This window comes from Leuresthes tenuis, unplaced genomic scaffold, assembly GCF_036924035.1.
Source record: "Leuresthes tenuis unplaced genomic scaffold, fLeuTen1.0.hap1 SCAF_16, whole genome shotgun sequence".
Lineage (NCBI taxonomy): Eukaryota > Metazoa > Chordata > Actinopteri > Atheriniformes > Atherinopsidae > Leuresthes > Leuresthes tenuis.
Window position 1 is genome coordinate 22,140,012 of NW_027325370.1, and position 19,801 is coordinate 22,159,812.

A 19,801-nucleotide genomic window follows, 5' to 3' on the forward strand; every position below is an offset into this window, starting at 1 on the left:
GACCATTTAATGATTTCCTACAAGTTTTATTACTTATTTACTTAGAAACGCATTCGTCAAAGAAAAAAGATCACACTCACCAGGCTGAACAGCTTTAAACTGACAGAAAGTGTAAATAATACGTGGAGACGTAAACGTGAAATTTTTGTCACATTCACGGGTGTAAACAGGAACATTTCATAGCATCTCATTCAGTAACAGTTCGTAATAATTGTGAAGCTCTATATGTATAGCTATTTTTTTTCAGCTATTTGCCTGTTTCATATGTGAATAGTTTGTGACTGGTACCATAAGGGATATCGTGTGGCTACATAGTTCAGTAACAGGCTTCAGTATTTAAACGAAACATAAAATAAAACGAAAACGCACTGTTTTAAATAAAGACTGTTTAATAACTTTTGTGGGAGTCTGCTGTGTTGCCAAAATGCAGGCTGTGTTAATAAAGTTGGTACAAAACGGAAACGGAAATTGAGAATGAATGTGTTAGCGATACACTGGGAGAGCTAGCTTTGTGATGCTATCACTCCCGTTTTTACTGAATATTTACACACACTTAGTACACAGCAAGTGCGTTAATTGTTCTGTGTTTTTGCGCATTAAGGAAAATACTATAGATACGACATGTGTAAGCTGCTGATAGTTACTGTCTAACCACAGACTGGGCGATAGCTAAACTCTACTGTTAGCTTGTCTGTCGCTGCTGCCTTGTTGACGCTTAGCTGTAGAGAAGGTATGTGCAAGCCTTGTTCCCATTTTCATCTACTTTTTATCTGAAAGTAATACCTTTCAGTCGATTTTTTTTTTTTGGGGGGGGGGGGGGGGGTGCTCTCCAGCTAAAACAAAACAAGACTAATTAACCAACAAAAAAATCGTTCATCAATATTCTAGCTTTTCATTTGTTGCTAGCTCTGTAAGTTTTAAAGTGTGAACAACAGTCTGCTGAGCTGCTGCATCATTGATGTTTGCAGAACCCGAGGTATCGACTGACAATGGCAGATCCTGCACGGATCAAACCGGAGGATAAGCCCGAGAGGACAGCGTCCGCTAAGGAGGAGCATCTTAAAACGGAAGTAACGGAAAATGTACCCGTTTCAGAAAAAGCTGCAGACGGTGACAAAGAGTCGTCCTCGCAAGATCAGCCAAAGGAAGAGGTCAAAGCTGTGAGTTCATTTACAGTTCTCTTTTAAGGTTTCTGAACCCTTTTAACTTTTCAGTAACTACATAAATAAAACCTCACCAGATTTTCAAAATGTCACACTTCGTCATTTATGCTTGTGGAAGTGTATCGTTGCACGACTGTTCAAGAACAAGAAAAATAAATCAGAACGATAAGCTCAGCAGATCAGAAGTCTTAATTCAAATCTGTGATATTTAAAGTTGATATATGAAAAACAGTTTAATTTAAGAGGTTTTTAAACTTTGGACTTATTGAATAATTTTGTGTTGCGTATTAAGGAACCTATTAGTAACTAATGGCAGTGCAGCAGAAGTTATGTGAACGAGATCTTGCCTTAAATCAAACTTGTGTGTACAAAAAGGTTGGAGGTTAACAAGTATCAGTTATGATTTATGTGTAATCTGGTTTTACAAAAGGACTGTAGCGGCAATTACATTTTTTTTCTTCTCCCACCGCAAAGGAAACCGTAGCAGGAGATGATGAGGAAGAGGGGACCTCTGGCCAGCCCTCATCCAAAAGACTGAAGGTGGAGCCAGAGAAGAAGAAGGAGAAGCGCCACAAGGTCGATGAGGATGAAATCCAAAAGATGCAGTAAGACTGACATTTTGAAACGTGCAGAAGATCATTCTTGTTTTTGAAATCCTCTGTCCAAGTCTCATCCTGCTGTTTCTCCTTTATGTCTTTTTTTTTAGGGTTTTAGTGTCGTCCTTTTCTGAGGAGCAGCTGAATCGCTACGAGATGTACAGACGTTCCGCCTTCCCAAAGGCTGCCATTAAAAGAGTGAGCTGTGAACTGACGAAGATTTCTATTTTAATCCATGATTTTTTTTTTTCTGTCTTATCTCTTTCTCATGTCATTGTTTCAGCTGATCCAATCCATAACAGGATCATCGGTGTCCCAGAATGTGGTCATAGCGATGTCTGGCATCGCCAAGGTTTTTGCTGGAGAAATAGTTGAGGAAGGTGAGCGGAGGATTTACGAAACCAAACGATTCATACTAGACAAATTGAAATGAATAAGTGAAGTGCTTCTTTTTCTCTGCAGTTTGAATTAGAACATGTTGCGCTTATTTTTGTATCCCCTTTACAGCACTGGATGTTTGTGAGAAGTGGGGAGACACCCCACCGCTTCAGCCCAAGCATATGAGGGAAGCAGTGAGGAGGCTGAAGAGCCGAGATCAGATTCCCAACACCAAGTATAAGAACATTATATTTCACTGAGGGACCCGGGCTGCAGACTGGAAGAGGAAGCCAGATTGTTACGTCACAATGTGCAAAATGTGCCGTGAATACATGCGGTGACCATTAACCGACCGAGCTCAGCATCTGTGGATGATTAAACGGTCTTTAAAGCTGGAAAGTAGACCTCTGTCAAGTGAAACTCATAAACACAGATATGTAAATAAGTTTTATACTCAACTATAAAAGGTTCTGTTCTTGTCAGAAAAATGTACGTTTGTCTTTTTCCAGCCATACAAGCACACTGAGTTCTGAGAATGTTCTTTTTCGGATTTATTTCCGACTCTTATAACTGACCTTTTTAATTTATTTTTGTGTTTGGGTTGTTCCCGAAACTAAGCTTTATTTGGAAATGGGTAACTTCCTGGACAGGACAGCCCTGCAGGAAACGAGAGAAGAAAATAAAAAGCAAAACCCCAAAATGTGCTGAGCAGTTTATTTTTTCACTTAAAACCTTTTCAGCATAGTAGCTTCGGTTCACAGAACCAGTTTTATATTAGTTTCAATGAAGTGATGAATACTATTACAAAATTCAAGGTTATTCTACACAACTCACCAAAAAAAAAAAAAACACTGTCCACAGTTTTTCAACATTGTGCCACTGAAAATGTTTCCACAATGACTCCCCTGCATTCCTCTGAAGTGATTTACATGAAAACAAGCGTTCCTTCCAGTGAACTGACCTCGCAGCTGTAAGTAATCCACAAGGCATAGACAACCTAACATCACCTCAGTACATGCATCACGAGGAAAAAGGGAGAACACCTGGCAGCGAGTCTTTCTTTATCACCTCCGTTCTGCATGGGTGGATGTTGCTTCGTCACAGGTAACCCTGGCCTGCTCTGGGAGTGCAAAGGAAGTCTAATGCAACAGGTCACGAGGAGATTTAACTTAAAGCACCGGTTCATCGGAGCAACAGAGATGCTACTTAACACAGAGGACACTGGGGGGAACGTGGGAGCTACATGTTGCGTCCAGTGTGCCGCGTTCAATCCGTACCAGCACATCTTTGTCTATTAAGGCCATGCAGAACACCAACAGCTAAAAATAATGTGTGTATAGGTGATACTGAGGTAAGTGGGCAGTATCTCTGCTTTATTACACCAACAAAATGAGGATTTTTGAGTTTGCATGCAGCCGAGGAGAGAATATAAATACATGATACATACGTAGTTATCTCAAGAACTGAATTTCACATTTAACAGAACAAACTGTAGTGTGACTGTTCTTTATCGTGTTTTGGGGGTATACGAGGAATGTTAAATAGATAACATCCCTCCTCAAGAATGTAAATCGTTCGTAGCTTGCAAGGCAACCACAGCTAAATAAAAAAAAAAAAAAAAAAAAAAAAGTCATTTTAAATGGAAACTGCAGTGACATATATCTGCCACCAGAGGTCTCCCACGTACCTTTAGAACATTATGAATGGAAGTCAAAGCTCAGAAGATCCCTGTAACCTTTGAAATGGATTATGAACTGCCCAAGGCAAGATCCTGACTCGACAACAGCAAACTTGTGTGTAAGATTTAACTGACAGAGATCTGCTTTTCATCGAACGAACACGTTGTTAAGCGGCGTCTTTGATGAACAAAGCTGTCGTTGTTGTTCGAGTCCATCCGTGTGACAGATTTCTGTGTGGAAAAACCACAGCCTGTTAGATTAAATCTGCAACATATCAGGGTGAAAGTCACTAAAATCATCACCTTCTTTGATTGATATGGCTTCAACAGTAATAAATCAGATCAAATAAAAATAAAAAACATTAACAAATTCAAACAAATGTAAACAAGTAAAACAAGGTGCAGAATTAACTTCTAAGTCAATGATTTCATACATGAGTTGTAACCTGGCAAGTTACAAAAACACTATTTCTTTTTTTTTCTTTTTCTAGGAAATCGACCTCCACAGTCGAGGGAGTGATCGAAAGGCGTGTTTCTTCCTTTAGTGGACGTTCGCCCACAGAGCGCATTGTTTCACAGTACAAAAGAATCGTTTCACGACTCACAGAATAATGGAACATTGGGGAATGTTTCGACCCGCTTTTTTTGAGATATTTTGATAAGAGTGTGCAACCACTCCACCTTGGTGGTGAAGCAATCGAGGAGGAAAACTGAGACTCATCGGTCTCTCTTGGTGAAAGCAGCGGAGGTATGCTTTCTTTAAAAAAAAAAAAAGATAATTAAACTCAAAAGTGCACCGTTTTTCTCTACCTTTCACAACATATTTGTAACAACTGACAATACTTCAAAAATGAAACCGAAGTTTCTCATTTTTTTACAACAAACAAAAAAAAAGCGACCCTACATTAGTAAGTAGGCCAGCTCTACGAGTGTCGATTTGAAACCATGCTACATGTAAAGTAGCACTGTTCACTAAGCATGCGTGACATTAGGATTTGTACGAGATGTGACTGATAGACTAGCAGCTGTCTGGCAGTGTCTGTGCATGTGAAAAGAGGTTTTGGCATACACTCCACTTAAGATTTCCGGAACACAAACAACTAAGTGGAGAGAATTAAAGCTCGATCATCTTGCATGCTGTGTTTTACACTGAAACCACACAATGACTTTACAGTCCACACTGATTTGGATGAGCAATAAACTGGAATAATTTGCATTGAGGAAAATCTAGACTATCAGATTTAAAAAACAAATAAACCCCCCCCACACACACACACACATAACGTTAATATACTGGTTCCCCTTTCAGTGTTAGATACAGGGGCTCTTATCTAATCTCCTGAATAGTGTGTACAAGTTGGAAAGGAACCAAAGCCGTGGTTTGGATTCATCTTCCATTTTCACATGAATTTTAGGAGATGCTGAGCTTTGCTGGCTCCCGACTTTCAGCATAACACATCCGATCACCGTTCCTCAGCAGCGCCAGGATCAGCGCTCGACCCCTAAGAGCCTCAGAGCGTAAACGTGGGGTTGTGCTTCCTGACTTCCAGAAGGAGGCGCTCTCTCTCTGTGAGGGCCTGGGTGAGGGCAGCTTGTGCCTCACAGAGCTGGGACTCCAGGGTCGGTCTCTGCAAATGAAGGATTATTGGACTGGTTAGTGGGCGCTGATGCTTCTGTGTGGCGCTTGCACACCATGTGGGCTTACAGTATATCAGATTCCGCGACAGATGGGTGTAATTACAATATTATTGCACCCTCCTGTGTGCTTAGACACACATCTGCTGCATTTCTGTTAAAAAGTAACAGCACGCCAGAAATACAGCATATTAATAGTACAATAATACAGAGCTCGGCATGGCTTTATGGTTGATACACAGCTGAAAGGAAGCCACTGAATTTGCTTTCATTTCAGTCACAATCACCTTTAACTAAACACATGTGGTGTTACAAACAGCATAACCCAAAAACTATTGCTGGCTGTTTTATTTTCTCTTCTTCACTTGATTAAACTTGGCAACACATATTCTATTGGGGGAAAAAAAAAAAAGGTGAGAATGTTAGAATTGTGAGTGCAGTATTCTTAAAATCTTCACCACAGACCCACTGAACTAAACATGTCAGCATCTGGTATATCTTGGTCTGCCCTACCTCACTCTGCTGGTGGACAGAGTCAGAGCAGTCAGCGTTATCGAGGCCGGCCACAGGCACATCTGCCGAGGGTTTAGCGTCTGCACAGTCAGCTGTGACCAGAAAGGAAACAAAGATGAGCACTTTCTGTTCACTTTTTTATGCAAAGCTGCGACAGGGGACGCATCAAGGTTAACCCTGTAGTTTCACTATGACTCTCTCTCCATCTGGGCAGATCCACAATGCGATCATTGCATTATTTTTAAACTGCACTGAATGTAAGTAAAAAAAAAAACAGAAACTACCTTTTACTCTCATGATGCCGTCATCGCCTCGCTCGAGGACCAGCTGATCTATAATGAACTTGGCTGGGACAGGTTGAGGGGCCGTAGGGTAGATCCTGGGACCGTCATCCTAAAAAAAATATAAGATACCTTAACAATGGCTGCGTAGTTATGTTTAGGTCCTTAAACTTTGAAAAGCTTCTGTCCAACATGTCAGTCTAAAGTAGTCGTAAAGAAAATGGCAGAAAGACATGGCATTTTCACTCAATCTGTGTCTGACTACAAACATAGTTGAGCTTTACAGCATTCTACACCAAAAACAAGAACACAATGTGACGTTAAATAAAAAGGCTTTTGCACTTATATGTTAAAATTGTCAAATTCAAAGAGTAAAGCCCAATACAAACGGTACTTAACGCTGTCACCTGCACACTGCTGACCTACCTTCATAGTGACGGTGACATTGCTCACACGTAACCTCATTGGCTGACCGTCAACACTGAATTCGTCTTCGAGGAAAGGACCAATGTTAGCCACCGTGGAGGCGAGCAGCTCTGCCTGACAGTCTTGCACCCTGATGTCCACAAACCCCAACGACTCAGCCAGAGCAGAGCGCTGAGCTGCAGATGGGCCCATTTCTGCACGCATGCATAACGCAGGCGAGGCCCCGCTCCCCTGCCTCTGCCTCTGAACTGGTTCATCTGGAGCTGCAGGGGCAAAAAACAGCCAGACCCTGCTTACCCTCCGACCCAAACATACCGCACTTGGTTCTCTTTTTGTAGAGACCTTTGAATTGAATTAGTATGGCAGCACTTATTCTGGTTACCTTGTACGAGACCTGCCAGAAGGTCTGATTGCTTCACGTTGCCCATCTGGACAGTGGCCAGATTCTGTGCTTGAACAGCCACAACCTGGTCTTCTCCTTGTGCTTCCATGGTACAAGCCGTTCCACTCAGGATCAGTAGCAACACTGAGGACTGTGAAACACCACATCACAAGCCACATTTAGGTTTGAAATTACAATACTTGTTCAAATTACAGAGGAGAGTCCTAAAGTACCGTGAGAATAAATTAACTCACCATGTCCTGAGACATATCCTCAGTACTTTGGGAGAGGGAGCTGCTGAGATCAGCTGACGAGCCCCCTTCTGTCCCCGGGGCCGGGCTGCCGCGACTGCCCGCAGGCGTATTGTTGGGACGCATGGACTCCACACCCGATTCTGGAAACGTAATGCAAATTTAAATGGGATGTCACCCCTGTGGATCACAGCAATGTCTTTGGAAACTTGGTGGTATTTAAACACCTGAGTCCGCGAGAACAACGAAATTCTCGCTGAAATCGCTATCGACAGAGAGGTTTTCGTCAGGCAGGCTGCCATCCAAGATAGCGCTGTCAAAGGATTGCTGCGAGTGCGACTGCTTCATGGATTGTTGGCGCAAAGAAGGGGATGATTCCTCTGAACGCTGCACTTGCTCCCTGTGAACACACACATGCACACAAATGATGTGTCATTAAGGGGTAACCTGTAAAGGCCTGGAGTGCACAATATATGGTTCAGACCCACAAACACTACAGGCGGCGCAGCAGGAGAAAGAACTTACCTCCCCTGTGCCGTGAACAACTTGCTCACGCCTGATCCACGGCTCAGCATGCTAAAGGCATCTTTTGTTATTGAAAACGCCCCTTTGGTCAGGTCCAGCGAGGCACTAATGGCATCTTTGGTGACATCCTTGGTGACATTAATAGCGCTCGACAGTTCACCCTCCAGGCTGAAGGTTGACGGCTCGCGGGAGATGGCTGGGGAGGGTCCAGGTGAGAGGGGTGGTGAGAGAACAGAGGTGTCCTCCTGTGTTGTCAATACATTCCCCTCCGGCTCCTCCTCCACAGCCTCGTATGCCTCCTCCACCGCCCCGTCTTGTTCATCCTGATCAAACACGCCGGAGGCACCTGTATTGATGGAGGAGACGCCGTTTTCCAGGCCACTGTCCTCCAAGACGACATCAACAGAGTGATGAGTCGGGGAGATGTCAGAGTCTGTCATGCTGGGGCTGTCTGTTTCTGGAGTGTGAGGGACCTCTCCCTCCGGCTCCATGCAGACTGGTGGTAAAAGGAGACCCACTTCTACCGAGTCCAACAGAAGAGCAAGACAAACTGTAGCTGCTTTTGTCTTCTTCCCATGAGCCTGTTTAACGCCTCGTACATCCCGACTCAACTCTGCCCCCAGCTGTGCCAAGGCATCCTTCATCCTCAGAAGAGCAACATACTGGTAGTGATTGAGCCACATCTTCATTGGGGTGATGGTGTGGGCCAGAAAGTGGACAGAAGCAAGCGACGCGTCATCCTGACGAGGCTCCTGCTCTGAAGAAAGCTGGTGGGCTCCGCTGGGACTGGAGGAGGAAGACGACGATTCTGTTTTGAAGGCAGATGGCTGACACATCCACACGGACATGGCAAAGGGCTCAACAAAAGGTTGGGTTTTGCCTTTGGGGAATCGGCGTGCTCCATCAAAACCTAGTGCAACACGGGACAGACTGAGGGACCAGACATCCTCAGATCGGGGCTGCTTTCTGTCCAGAGGCTGGGATGCGATTTCTTGAGAGTGCTGGAGGAAGGCGGAGGGGACGGGGTCGAAGGCACTCAGATCTCTGGGGTATGGGCGAGGTGGACTTGTCTGGAAAAAAGGGCTGCTCGCAAACTTCTCACAGGTACTGCTGAGGTCGGCTTTGGAGCCATGAGGGCAGTGGCGGGTGTTGCTGAGAACCATCTGGGGTACAGTAACAGAAAGGGACTGTGGGCGTTCTGGATGGTCCAGGATGGATGAATCTAGAGGAATTATCAGCTATAAAAAGAGGAAAAAAAAGAAAAAAGCATTTACAACCAGAGACTTCTATATTAAACAAAAACAAGCTGAGCCACAGTAAAACAGTGTTCACCTTGAGTTGAGCTGCATCCATGCGAATGTCTACATGTTCTTCAACTTTATTACTGTCCTGCAAATGGTAGAAAGCTTTGACCTGGTCCAGGGTGTGGAGGAGTCCCCTGGAAAACAGACTGATCCACAGCAAGCTGGCTGGGTCCACACAGAGCTGCAGGCTGTTTAGCTGGACATACAGGTTTGAGGTGGGCACTGGGAGAGAGAAAAAGGTTAAATACACTGCTACTTAGAAGATAAAGTCAATATTAGCTCAGGGACATATAGTTGGCACAAAAAAAATTAATTTCCTCAAATTTAAACAAAATACCTGGTAAACTGGGGTTGTCAGGGAAGTAATATTCGGTAAACTGCAGATGGACAGCTGGCACATTATCCGGCAAACGCAAAGCTTTCCGGTTACAGGATATCAAAGAGTGGGTCTTTCTGTTTTGACGGCCCCTTGTAGACACCTGGTTGTGTGAAGATTGAGGGAGTAAAGAATGTATTGGTAAAAAAAATGGGTTTTATTAGTTTACTTATCTGCTGCTGTGGGGAGACAAAGTCAAATCAATCAATCAATGACCGGAAAGTGGAAAACAGAACTCAACCCCCTGCATGTGAGCATCAATAATTTCCTGTTAGAAACCAAGGGAGGAGACCAGGCATTCACTGAATTTCCCCTGGGTGTCTCCTGCTCTTTCAAACGGGGAACTACAAGCGTGTTACGCTTAAAATAACTGAAGAACCAGACTGCATGAGTGTCTTAAAGTGGCAGTCAGGGGTTTTCTCACTTAGGGAGATGTGTGGAATTGTTCTCATCACCAAGGCATTCTATTGTTAGGGTGTTTGACTCAAATACTAACAGTAAATTTACTAGAAATAACTGGCAAAAGTAATGACAATGCTATGCTTTTTTAAAACTACCATTATTACACTATCACTTTCTATGTTACTAAAAATGATACTTTCAGGTTTGGTAAAGTGACTTTGAACACAAATAACTGAAACTAAAGCGTCCAAAAGTAAATCCAAACCTGTGATGCTAAAACTTCCTGATTTTAAAATGAGCTCCGGCCCTTTTTCAGCGATGCCGTCTGAGAGCTTCCAGCGAGGAGCAGAAAAGTCTTGCTCCATTTAGGCTACTGTTAGAGCAGGGAAATCAAATCAGTTTTACGATGAAAGCTTGCCTGGTGAATGTCCACATCGTCCATCCTGATCACCGCGCAGCTAGAGCGCAGCCTCTTCAGTGATGACCCTAAAGGAGCCGTCACAGAGTTCCTGCTGGCTGCCTGCTCTTTGTCAGGAGGGTTTGACTTGGGGCTGGACTGTCCATCTAAAGCATGAACATGGGAGAGCAGACACTCGGGTAAAGGCTAAAACAGACAGAAATGTTAAGAAAATTAAGAGAAGATTTCAACTAAAGTACAAAGGCCACGGTGTCATGGATATAGCTGATGAAGTGATCTTGGGGTTGTGATGTGAAATAGTTGAAAGATCAAGAAAAAAAAGCACTGATTTAGTAAATACTATTGCCATTCATTCCTTTGTCGCATCAGCTTTAATTTGGCCTTAAACAGGTAAGTTCTGAACTCCTACTTTGAAATGCCTTAGCAGGAGAGTCCTTGGCTGGCTGGGAACCCTCAGTATGTGGCCCAGGGAACCCAGAAGCCTCTGCTCTTCTCTGGTACTCATGCAGCAGTTTAGCAGCCCACTGAGCTTGAGCCTCCATAGCTCCACTGTGGCGTTCCCAGTGTCGACACCCATCAGCTGTGCAAGAGCAGAAGCAATCGGGATTCAGCAAATACTCCAAACACCTAACTTATTAATACAAACTGGCATTATACTGGCTCGTTATAGTCGTGTTTAATGAGTCGGGATAAACTTAAAAACAATCCTAAGAACAGCGTGTTGTCATTGACTGGAAAATATAAAAGACACTTGGGTTACAGAAGAACAAAGAAATGCAAACTGTGTGGCTATTCTAACCCTTTTGAGCTGACCTTAATTAGCTTGAGAGGCAACTCCGCTGTTCAACATTCATCACTTATGAGATTGTGTAGTTTATAATAGCACTGGGCACATTCTACCATGCCATTAGTCTGCTTGAATAGCAATCCTAACAACCAGCCCTGAATGAATGCTGTGGTTACAGTGGGAGCCGAACACACCCTCGGGGTAAACCGCTAACAAAACGCACTTCGCCAAAGAGGCAGTCATCACACTCACCAGGTCTGTGGATGGGATAGTAGTCAAAACCCAGCTTCCTGAATGTTAGCTGCATGGCACCCTGCAAGCCCGGTGGGGGAGGCTCATCTGTGCAACATCACATGAGGGCTGTTTAAAATCATCTCGACACTAATTAACCTTCAAGTACTCAACGATTTACCACGTGTAGGGATGGCTCCCAGAACACAACCGGAGCTTTTCGTTTAGACAAAACCGCATAGATAAACTCGACAAGACAGTGCGGGCTGATAATTGCTCGCACATGGCGATGTACTTCAATCTAACCTTCGTCCATTGAAGAGCTGTCATTGCATATGTGTAAGTCCAAGCGGGATATGAAGGTGTGGTAGGAAGACTCCTTGACATCAAAGTGATCAAAGTATTGACTTATGTTGTTGGGGGTGCTGGTGGAGGAGGGCGGGGGCTCAGTCCACAGGCTGTGGATGCCGGGAGATGGAGGAGCAGTCTACACCAACAGAGGAGTCACACGGTTTCAAAATGACCTCATTTATCTCCGAAGAGCAAAAATATCACAATAACAAAACTGTTGGCTTTAACTCTAATGCATCCACTAATTTCATACCTACTTGAGTAAAAACTATCCATACTTCAACCATATAGACCACACACTTCTTAACTCTTTAAAATCATATGAAGATATACTGATAATAAAAATGACACAGAAATAACAATAACTCAATTTACACGTAAAGAGGCGTAAATGCCTGCTTTCACACGTTTCTCTCAACTACATAATGTATGAAATCACAGCATGAAGGAGTGAAGACCTGCAGGGATTCAGCAGTCATGCTCTTCCTCTGCTGAGCGGACTTCTCCATGGCCTCACTGAGAGATTTGGCATAATGAAGGATGGCTTTGAGCTGAGAGTCCGTCAGCACCCACAACAGGTCGTCCAGAATGAAAAGCAGCTTGGATGCCAGCACGTTACAGTCCTTTATCTGGACGGGCCAAAGGAAGAGAAGTAACAAGTCTTGTGACTCTCATCTTTCAATATATGTGGCGTGACCTTTACAATCTTTCACTACTATGGTCACAGAAAAGCACAACAGCAATTCAAGGGAAAAAAAAAACGTTCCGACGCTGTGTAAAATGTAAATAAAAACGGAAAAGCGATGGATTGGAAATGTGATAAACCAATATTTTACATCTATAGTAGACAATATCATCAAAAGATTCAGAGAATCTGAAGAACCACCCGTCCTAAAAGGTATATACACAGGTTTTACAGCAGAACGTGCTCCCATCTAGATTTTCAGGGAAGGCGAGAGACTGGCTTTCTGCATTCCAGACCTTTCACCAAATTAAGTCATTTAAAGCATTGAAAATGCATGAAAAACAAAATACAAGAAAGAAGACCCAGGACTGTTGAGCTGCTAGAGTCCTGCATCAGACAATAATGGGACAACATTCCTCTCCCAAAGGTCCAGCAGCTGGTCTCCTCAGTTTCTAGATGTTTACATACTGTTTCTAAAAGGAGAGAGGATACTACACAGTGACCAGCATGACCCTGTCTCTTTTTTTAAGACTTGTTGCTGCCATTCAATCCCATATTTTTCATAAAATTGTAAAATGTCTCTTTCAACATTTCGTATAACTCCTAAGTTCTGCTGTAAATCAAATATTGGTTTATGAGATTTGTAAATCACTGCATTCTGTTTTTATTCACAACTCGCACGACATCCCAGTTTTTTTGGGACTGTTGTCATATGTAAAAAGGTACAAATCTGGTCTTACTCTGCGTTTTAGAGCAATGCGAATGCGTCCCTGGTTGGTGATGAGACGCAGCGGAGTGCTACCGAGGTCCTGGTCGTCACTTTCGATGGCATCCGCCTCGATTCGTAGACTCTGCCAGTTAATTTCTTTGAATGTCAACACCTAATTGAAACAATAATTACATCAAACCATCAAGCAACGGTCCATGGCACTGCAAGACAACCAAGCATCACGTTCTGACAGTTATTCGGAGTGGAAAGGACGGGAAGCAACAGACACGTTTCCTTTAAGTGAATTAGAAAACTCCTCACTCTGAGAGGCTGTTGCTCTAAAATTAGTCCTTGCAGCTAATGAAAACATGTGACTCGATTAAATGATTTACTCCAGGTTTAGTAAGCATGCACGGCTTCTGCGGTGGAACACTGGACTAGGTTGTGCTGTACGTGGGTATCAGACATCAGAGACTTTATTTTAGCGGTGCGGGGAGAGAAATAAAAGCATGTTGCGCTGCACTCTACCTCTCCTCTCTTGGGGTCGGTGATGCGGGTGTAGCGAAGGTCGCTGCGCTGCCACTTGGGGTTCAGGCTGTTGCCCTGCAGCTGCCAGAGCTCAAAGGAGGCGTGAAAGGCACGAGCCTGCACCTTGATGGTAATAGAGTTGATCCTGACAGACATGCCCTCCACCACTTTCTCGGCGAAGCCATACTCACTATAAATACACAGGACTTGTGAGCGAGCACAGCATTTGATATCTGATATGTTGGTTTGGCTCAAGGTTTGTGACAGCTTACCTTTGGCCTGCTGTTATGGCAATAGGAGAGGGGCCATTGGGAGGACGAGGTTCCTCACACGTCCTCATCTCAACCTCCACCTTATCCAAGAACTGCAGAAAGAGGGAACATTCAGACAGCTCTCACGATACAATTGAGCAAGTGTGAATGGGGAAGTAAGCTAACATTTACCAGTGATATGAGCATAAAGAACGAGACCTATTCAGCAGTAAAATAAAGGTGAAATAGCAAAGCGAAGTACTGCTTGAGTCATGAAAGAGTTGGGTGACTTGATGAAGCTTAGTGTCGCAGAAATGTGAGAGAACTCTGCAGAAGGAAAGAAATATATAGCAGAATTCATACCAGGCAGATGGGGCTTGTTTTCAGCTTCGTCCATTGTATCTGAAAAGAGAGGAGGGTCACCGCTGTCATTCACAAACACTTGCCAAAAGGCACAAAGGCATAACAGGCCCAGCATGACGCAGAGGCTGTGACGGGGGAGAGGACAGGTAATCTGAGGAAATATACCAGGTGAAAACACTGTCAACACGCTCGGATTTGATTCACTGGTGTTAAAGTAAGTATGCAGTGTAAGGTTCACTTCGGGCTAAGCCAGTGTTTCTATGACCCACTGCCCTACATGTTTTCGATGTTTCCCTCCTCCACCACACCTGATTCAAATTATCAGCTCACCATCAAGCTCTGCAGTGGCCTGATAAGGAGCCATTCATTTGAATCAGGTGTGGAGGAGGAGGGAAACATCGAAAACATACAGGGCAGTGGGTCACGAGGACCAGAATTGAGAAACACTGGGCTAAGCTATCATTTAGCTACTAGTGTAAAAGTAAAAGGGTCAAGAAAGTCGGCAGGATCCATCCTTGGGGGCTGCGTTTCCAAATCCCGGCGCTCTGGTCCCACTGACCCACATGTTTTGGACGTTTCAAAACACCTGATTTGAATTAGTGGTCATTAAAGGGCTTTTTGCGTAACTTGATGACAAGCCGGTGAGTTAATCTCCTCAGTTGAATGGTGTTTAGCGGCGCAGGAAAACATCTACAACATGCAGGGAAGCCAGAAAACGCTGCTCTGGGAACTAAGAATATCTGTAACAAACCTAATGGCTATCAATACAACAGCTCTAATTGTAGCTTTGGTCAGGAATCAAGAAGCAGACCAACATACCACAAAGCTGTACCAAGAGCAAGGTTAGAAAATAGTATGAGCTCAGATAAGAATCTACTGTTCAGCTGTCCAGTAAAAATATTGTGAGGAGTCCAAAACCAGGAATATAGCATCGCCACCTTAATTTAACCACTTGGCAGCTGTTTCATATACAATTTCTCTTCATACAAAAGGACTCGGTACATGTGACACTGTGTTGGAAAGCTGACTTTCTTGTGATGTGATCAATGCAAATCATTTTAGAATACAGAGCAGGTACATTAATCCCCCCCCCCCCCCCCCCCCCCCCCCCCCAAACAAATCAAAATGGAGGCAAGTCACACAAAAATCAGTAGTAATATACTGATTGATATTTTCTTGACACAAAACTGACACATGTCCCCACGAGGGTAATATGTTTTGTGAATATATTCCCACAGACTGCTGTTGTATTATCACTTCGAGGGCAGAAGTGCCTCATTTTTCACGGATTCTCAAACGTCACCGGTCTTGGTACGGCGATTTTAAAACAAAGCCACTGCCGTTAGCTTTTGACTGACATCTCACATGCAACTATAGGAGCGTCTGCGTCTTTTTCGCAGGTTTTAATAGTCAAGAAGCGTGTTTTTAGAAAGTGTTTGAACATACCTTTAGAAAAACCTACATTAAAAATAGATTTTTTTGTGCTACTGTATCTTAGAAATGTGTATCCAAACAACTGTAAGACTGTCCCGGATTACACATGAACATGGGGTTTTCCTGATATTAGGGGTTTTCCCTCCTCCATTTAACAGGAAAAAAGAAATAAATAAATTCTCTTGTTGACATGTCAACAAAGGGGACTTCAGATGACATCAGATCAAGGAGTAATGGCCCACAAGCTAACACCTGTTTTAGTAACAGATAAATGTTTCCCAAAACTTCATTTGAATGTGAACTATGGGGCCAAGTGCATCGAAAAATCTGTAATTATCAAAAAAAAGTTTCCAATGTTGCCTTTCAAAAGAGACCAAAGTCAAGCATTTTCTCCATAGAACTCTAGAACAGCCCCCAATTCACTTTGAGTATGCCAGGAAGAGTCATTTTAGACAAATTTTCCAGGAATGGGAAGTGATTAAAGCTGACGAAAAAAATTTCAAGTATCATTTTTACAGATACCGCAACAGAGGTGCCAGTTCCTAAAAAAAAAATAAGTAGAAAAATGCCAGACAGTTAGGAAGAGGACAAGTGTCTGAAGTGAGGCTGCTGACTTCTGTCAAAACCATCATAAATATCCCAAAAATGAGGATCAAAACAGATACATGACAGTGAAATAACAAGAAACTCCTCTAGAATATCACCAGGAAAGCTGTAAAGCATCTCCTGAGATATATATCAACTAAAATCAGCACAATCTTTGACATACAGCATTAATAATACTGTCCATAAACACTGGGGAATGCTCCTTTTCTACTTTAAAGCCAGCTTTCAAGGAAACTCCAAGACAAATTGACCTTACTTGTGTAGTATTATTGGGCTTGTTTGGGAACGCAAACCAACCAGCCTGACAGCTCAGTGTACACCAGCCAGTAAAACTCAGGATCACTCTCGCCTCTGGCCTTTCGTGTCCCTCAGAAACGCGGCTTGCCTGTCCATTATCAGCAACCAGTGCTGGTCTGAAGAACACAAACATTCAAAGCAGAGCCTCGAGCTGTGCTTTGCTCTGCGATACTGCCACCGCTCATTTCCACTACCAGTGTGTGCAGGCAAAAGCAAGCTCCATGCCACTCTTGATCACTTTGAAAATGAGCCACGACACAGTCGAGCAAATTATATATTAACTGTATGACAGCTCAGAGTTTTAACAGTCTCTATAAAAAAAAATAATAATTTGAAGCAGACTGCTAGACAAGCTACACAATCAGGTCAGATGAGTCAACAGTGACGTACCCTTATGGCGGCCTTGTTGCAGTAGACCCGAGTGACGGCCAGCCAGGTGGGCAGATCGAGCATGTTCTGGAGAACCTCCTCATCGAGCTCCAGGTTGGACAACTGCCCTTCCCCCTTTAGCGTACTCAGGTTTATCTTGTCCGGGGACAGGTTCTTGGTAAACCTGAGAGAAACAAGATACAACGGTCAAAATAAAAACTCTATGGCACAAAGGACGTTTTTACGTGAAAAACCCCAACATATGTTACTTATGAACTGAAGGACAGACATAAGCGAACTTAAAGTATGGAGCCAAGATGTTCTCCAAGTAGAATGAGTCATCCTGAGAGGTAACAAAGCCAACTGATTCGTTAGCTACTTAAACGTCAACGCATGACAGAACGTGGCTGTGAAAACTCTCAAATATTTCAGACATCACTCAAGATGCAAAGAGAAAAGCAGCAGATTAAACTGGGCTACACGGTTTGGATAATGTCATTATTTATCTGCAACACTAAATAACATAATGGAGACTAACCTGTCTGACATCACGCTAGTCTCGATTAACCTGATATGCAAGTGACAGCTTAAGCTGAGCAACAAAATAACGGCTGTCACCCTATTGCATTCAAACTCTGGGCAATTACGTTTCTGAAGTCAACATTTAACACATCCAAAGAGCCGTTAATGAGTCAGGCCAAATGTTAATCTCTTAACTTAATAACGGCACCTTTCAACACTTTCCTCAAGACTGGTAGAGCATAAGAGACTTGGTTGTGTGCATTTTTAAAGCCCACAGATGATAAAAGGTCGTAGTGCAGCTACAGTATACAGAATAAGCTAAACATGCTTGTTTGCAAGGATAAACGTGGCTTTAAAGACTGCAAATATTCAAGAAGTGAGGGGAGAGAAAGGAGTCATTGTACGAACTTAGCCAAAAGAACAACCGCTTGGTTTGACGATAAAAACAAGACCAAAACTGTTCGTAAACAAATAGAAGGAAAATTTTAATCCTAAATTCAATCCTTCAGCTACTGAAGAAGACGGGTTTTGTCATACAATCACAAGGAAACCAGAAGATTTTTAACACTAACATGGCTGTGCTGCATCCAAACCAGGGTCAAACACGAAACTAAACACTGTTTAGATCCCAATTCTTTGTGTAAAAATCTTATGTCTTGTGAGAACGACTATAAACGCAACAGAATCACAAAGTGATGTGGTTTTAAGTCACGGCTGCTAACAATAACAATGTGCTTGATTGTCCACCTTCCAATAAGTGTCCACATTGTCCTTTCTAGTACAAAAACTTGCTTGAATTAGTCAGTGTCAGAGACAACCACAGTGAGGAGGGAAATAACAGCCAAACGGAAAGCCTGTTATTGAGCAGGCATTTGTTTTGCAGGATGAGAAATTTCATCCTGCATTTCATCATTGCTCTCCGACCACAGTTATTTACCCAGCAGCACCGAGCAGGGCCAAGCTGATAGTGGAAGACAAAAAATACTTGACCTAAAAAAATTTTTAAAAAAGAGGCGACTGCACAATGGCAGACTGTATGTCCCCTAAGAGGAAGCTTTACAAACACAGCAACTAAAACTTGCCCCCGATTGCGGGACATTACTGAAATACAGTCCCAAAAAGACTGAGATAGCAACAATGTTGAAGGACAATTGCAAAAAATTCTGACAGCAATGAGCAGCTGACAACATTGGGTACTTCGCCTCTTATCAAACTGAATCTCATCTACAGTCGGAGCTGCACAGAGGGAAGTCTTTTACAACCCAAACACAACTGTTATCAAGCTTAATAACGTCTCTATCACCAGCTGATCCAAATAACATTTCCCTTGTGAATGATGTCCTTCATGAGTGATGGGGGGCCATTATTTAAAAGATACACTAATCTTAAACCGAAGCTAAGCGTTATCTTGAGGAAATTACAGTAAATCACAGACGTCCACTTCAGATGATTCGACAGATAGGTTCAAATGAGTGAAGGGATGCTTCTAAAGCATCAGCTTTTGACACATTGTCATTGTACATATATTTTTATGGCCCTGAACTAAAAAAAAGGAGGCAAAGTAAACAGCGTGGTAGGGATGGAGCCAATTACAAACTGAAGCACGATAAGGCTGTGAAGAATGCTGAGATATGTCTGGGAAAGTAATGTTCCCGTGCAGGTTGAGGTGTCTGCTGCTGCCTTCACTGTCCCCGTTAAGTCTACCGCCCCTATTTTAACCTTGTTGTTACAATGTGTGGCGTGAACAAAATAGTAAACTAGGTAGAAATCAAATATACGAGCTCGATGACAAAACGCTGTCAGCTGACGTTTTTTTTGGGGTTTTTTTTTTGCATTGAACGCAGAAACATTCAAACCATCACCCAGATGGGCTAACTGGCTAACACAAAACCAAACACTTACCTTGATAAATGTTTCAGGATTTGCTTTTTAATAATCCCCGCCATTTCTGGGACTCTTTGTGGCGAACGTTGTCAACGGATTATCTACTTAAATACATGTGAACTAGCCTTCAGGTACCTCTATATTGTGCATAGCGCTAGCCGGTGCATCTTGTTAGCAGCTGTTTCTTCGTTAAACACCGGACAGCAGCTAACTCTACCCCCCTTCTCGTGCATACGCACGCGCACGAAGACGCTGCTCGGGCGATAAAGCAGCCTCGACACAACACCGCCATCTGCTGGATATTCAGGACAGGTGTTCCCACCAACCACGAACAAATATTCAACGAAGTTGGCAAGAAACTCCAACAAACTGCCTGTTTCTGAACGCTTGTTGTATTTATATAGCAAATTACACATTAAGCATAAAAGGCCTTTTATTTGTTACTGCATAACAGTG

General features: G+C 43.2%; 2 protein-coding genes across 2 annotated transcripts; one reads left to right on the top strand and one right to left on the bottom strand.

Annotated features, from left to right (window-relative positions):
* The first annotated feature begins 446 nt into the window (after window positions 1-446).
* taf11 (TAF11 RNA polymerase II, TATA box binding protein (TBP)-associated factor) lies at window positions 447-2,798 on the top strand. The gene is made up of 6 exons (XM_072366855.1): window positions 447-730; window positions 969-1,160; window positions 1,638-1,768; window positions 1,870-1,957; window positions 2,043-2,139; window positions 2,267-2,798. The coding sequence occupies exons 2-6, from the start codon at window positions 990-992 to the stop codon at window positions 2,395-2,397; spliced, it is 618 nt and encodes a 205-aa protein (XP_072222956.1). The 5' UTR covers window positions 447-730; window positions 969-989; the 3' UTR covers window positions 2,398-2,798.
* A 39-nt stretch (window positions 2,799-2,837) lies between these two features.
* Window positions 2,838-19,539, bottom strand: bltp3a (bridge-like lipid transfer protein family member 3A). Its single transcript, XM_072366854.1, has 21 exons — window positions 19,364-19,539; window positions 16,961-17,123; window positions 14,234-14,272; window positions 13,892-13,983; window positions 13,620-13,809; window positions 13,123-13,263; window positions 12,156-12,326; window positions 11,653-11,833; window positions 11,368-11,454; window positions 10,738-10,908; window positions 10,329-10,474; window positions 9,470-9,611; window positions 9,161-9,354; window positions 7,829-9,066; window positions 7,531-7,703; window positions 7,307-7,446; window positions 7,053-7,203; window positions 6,671-6,933; window positions 6,248-6,356; window positions 5,964-6,055; window positions 2,838-5,443 (listed from the first exon to the last, which is right to left on the bottom strand). Exons 1-21 carry the CDS (start codon window positions 19,405-19,407, stop codon window positions 5,327-5,329), a joined length of 4,044 nt encoding a protein of 1,347 aa, XP_072222955.1. The 5' UTR covers window positions 19,408-19,539; the 3' UTR covers window positions 2,838-5,326.
* Between the last annotated feature and the right edge of the window lie 262 nt (window positions 19,540-19,801).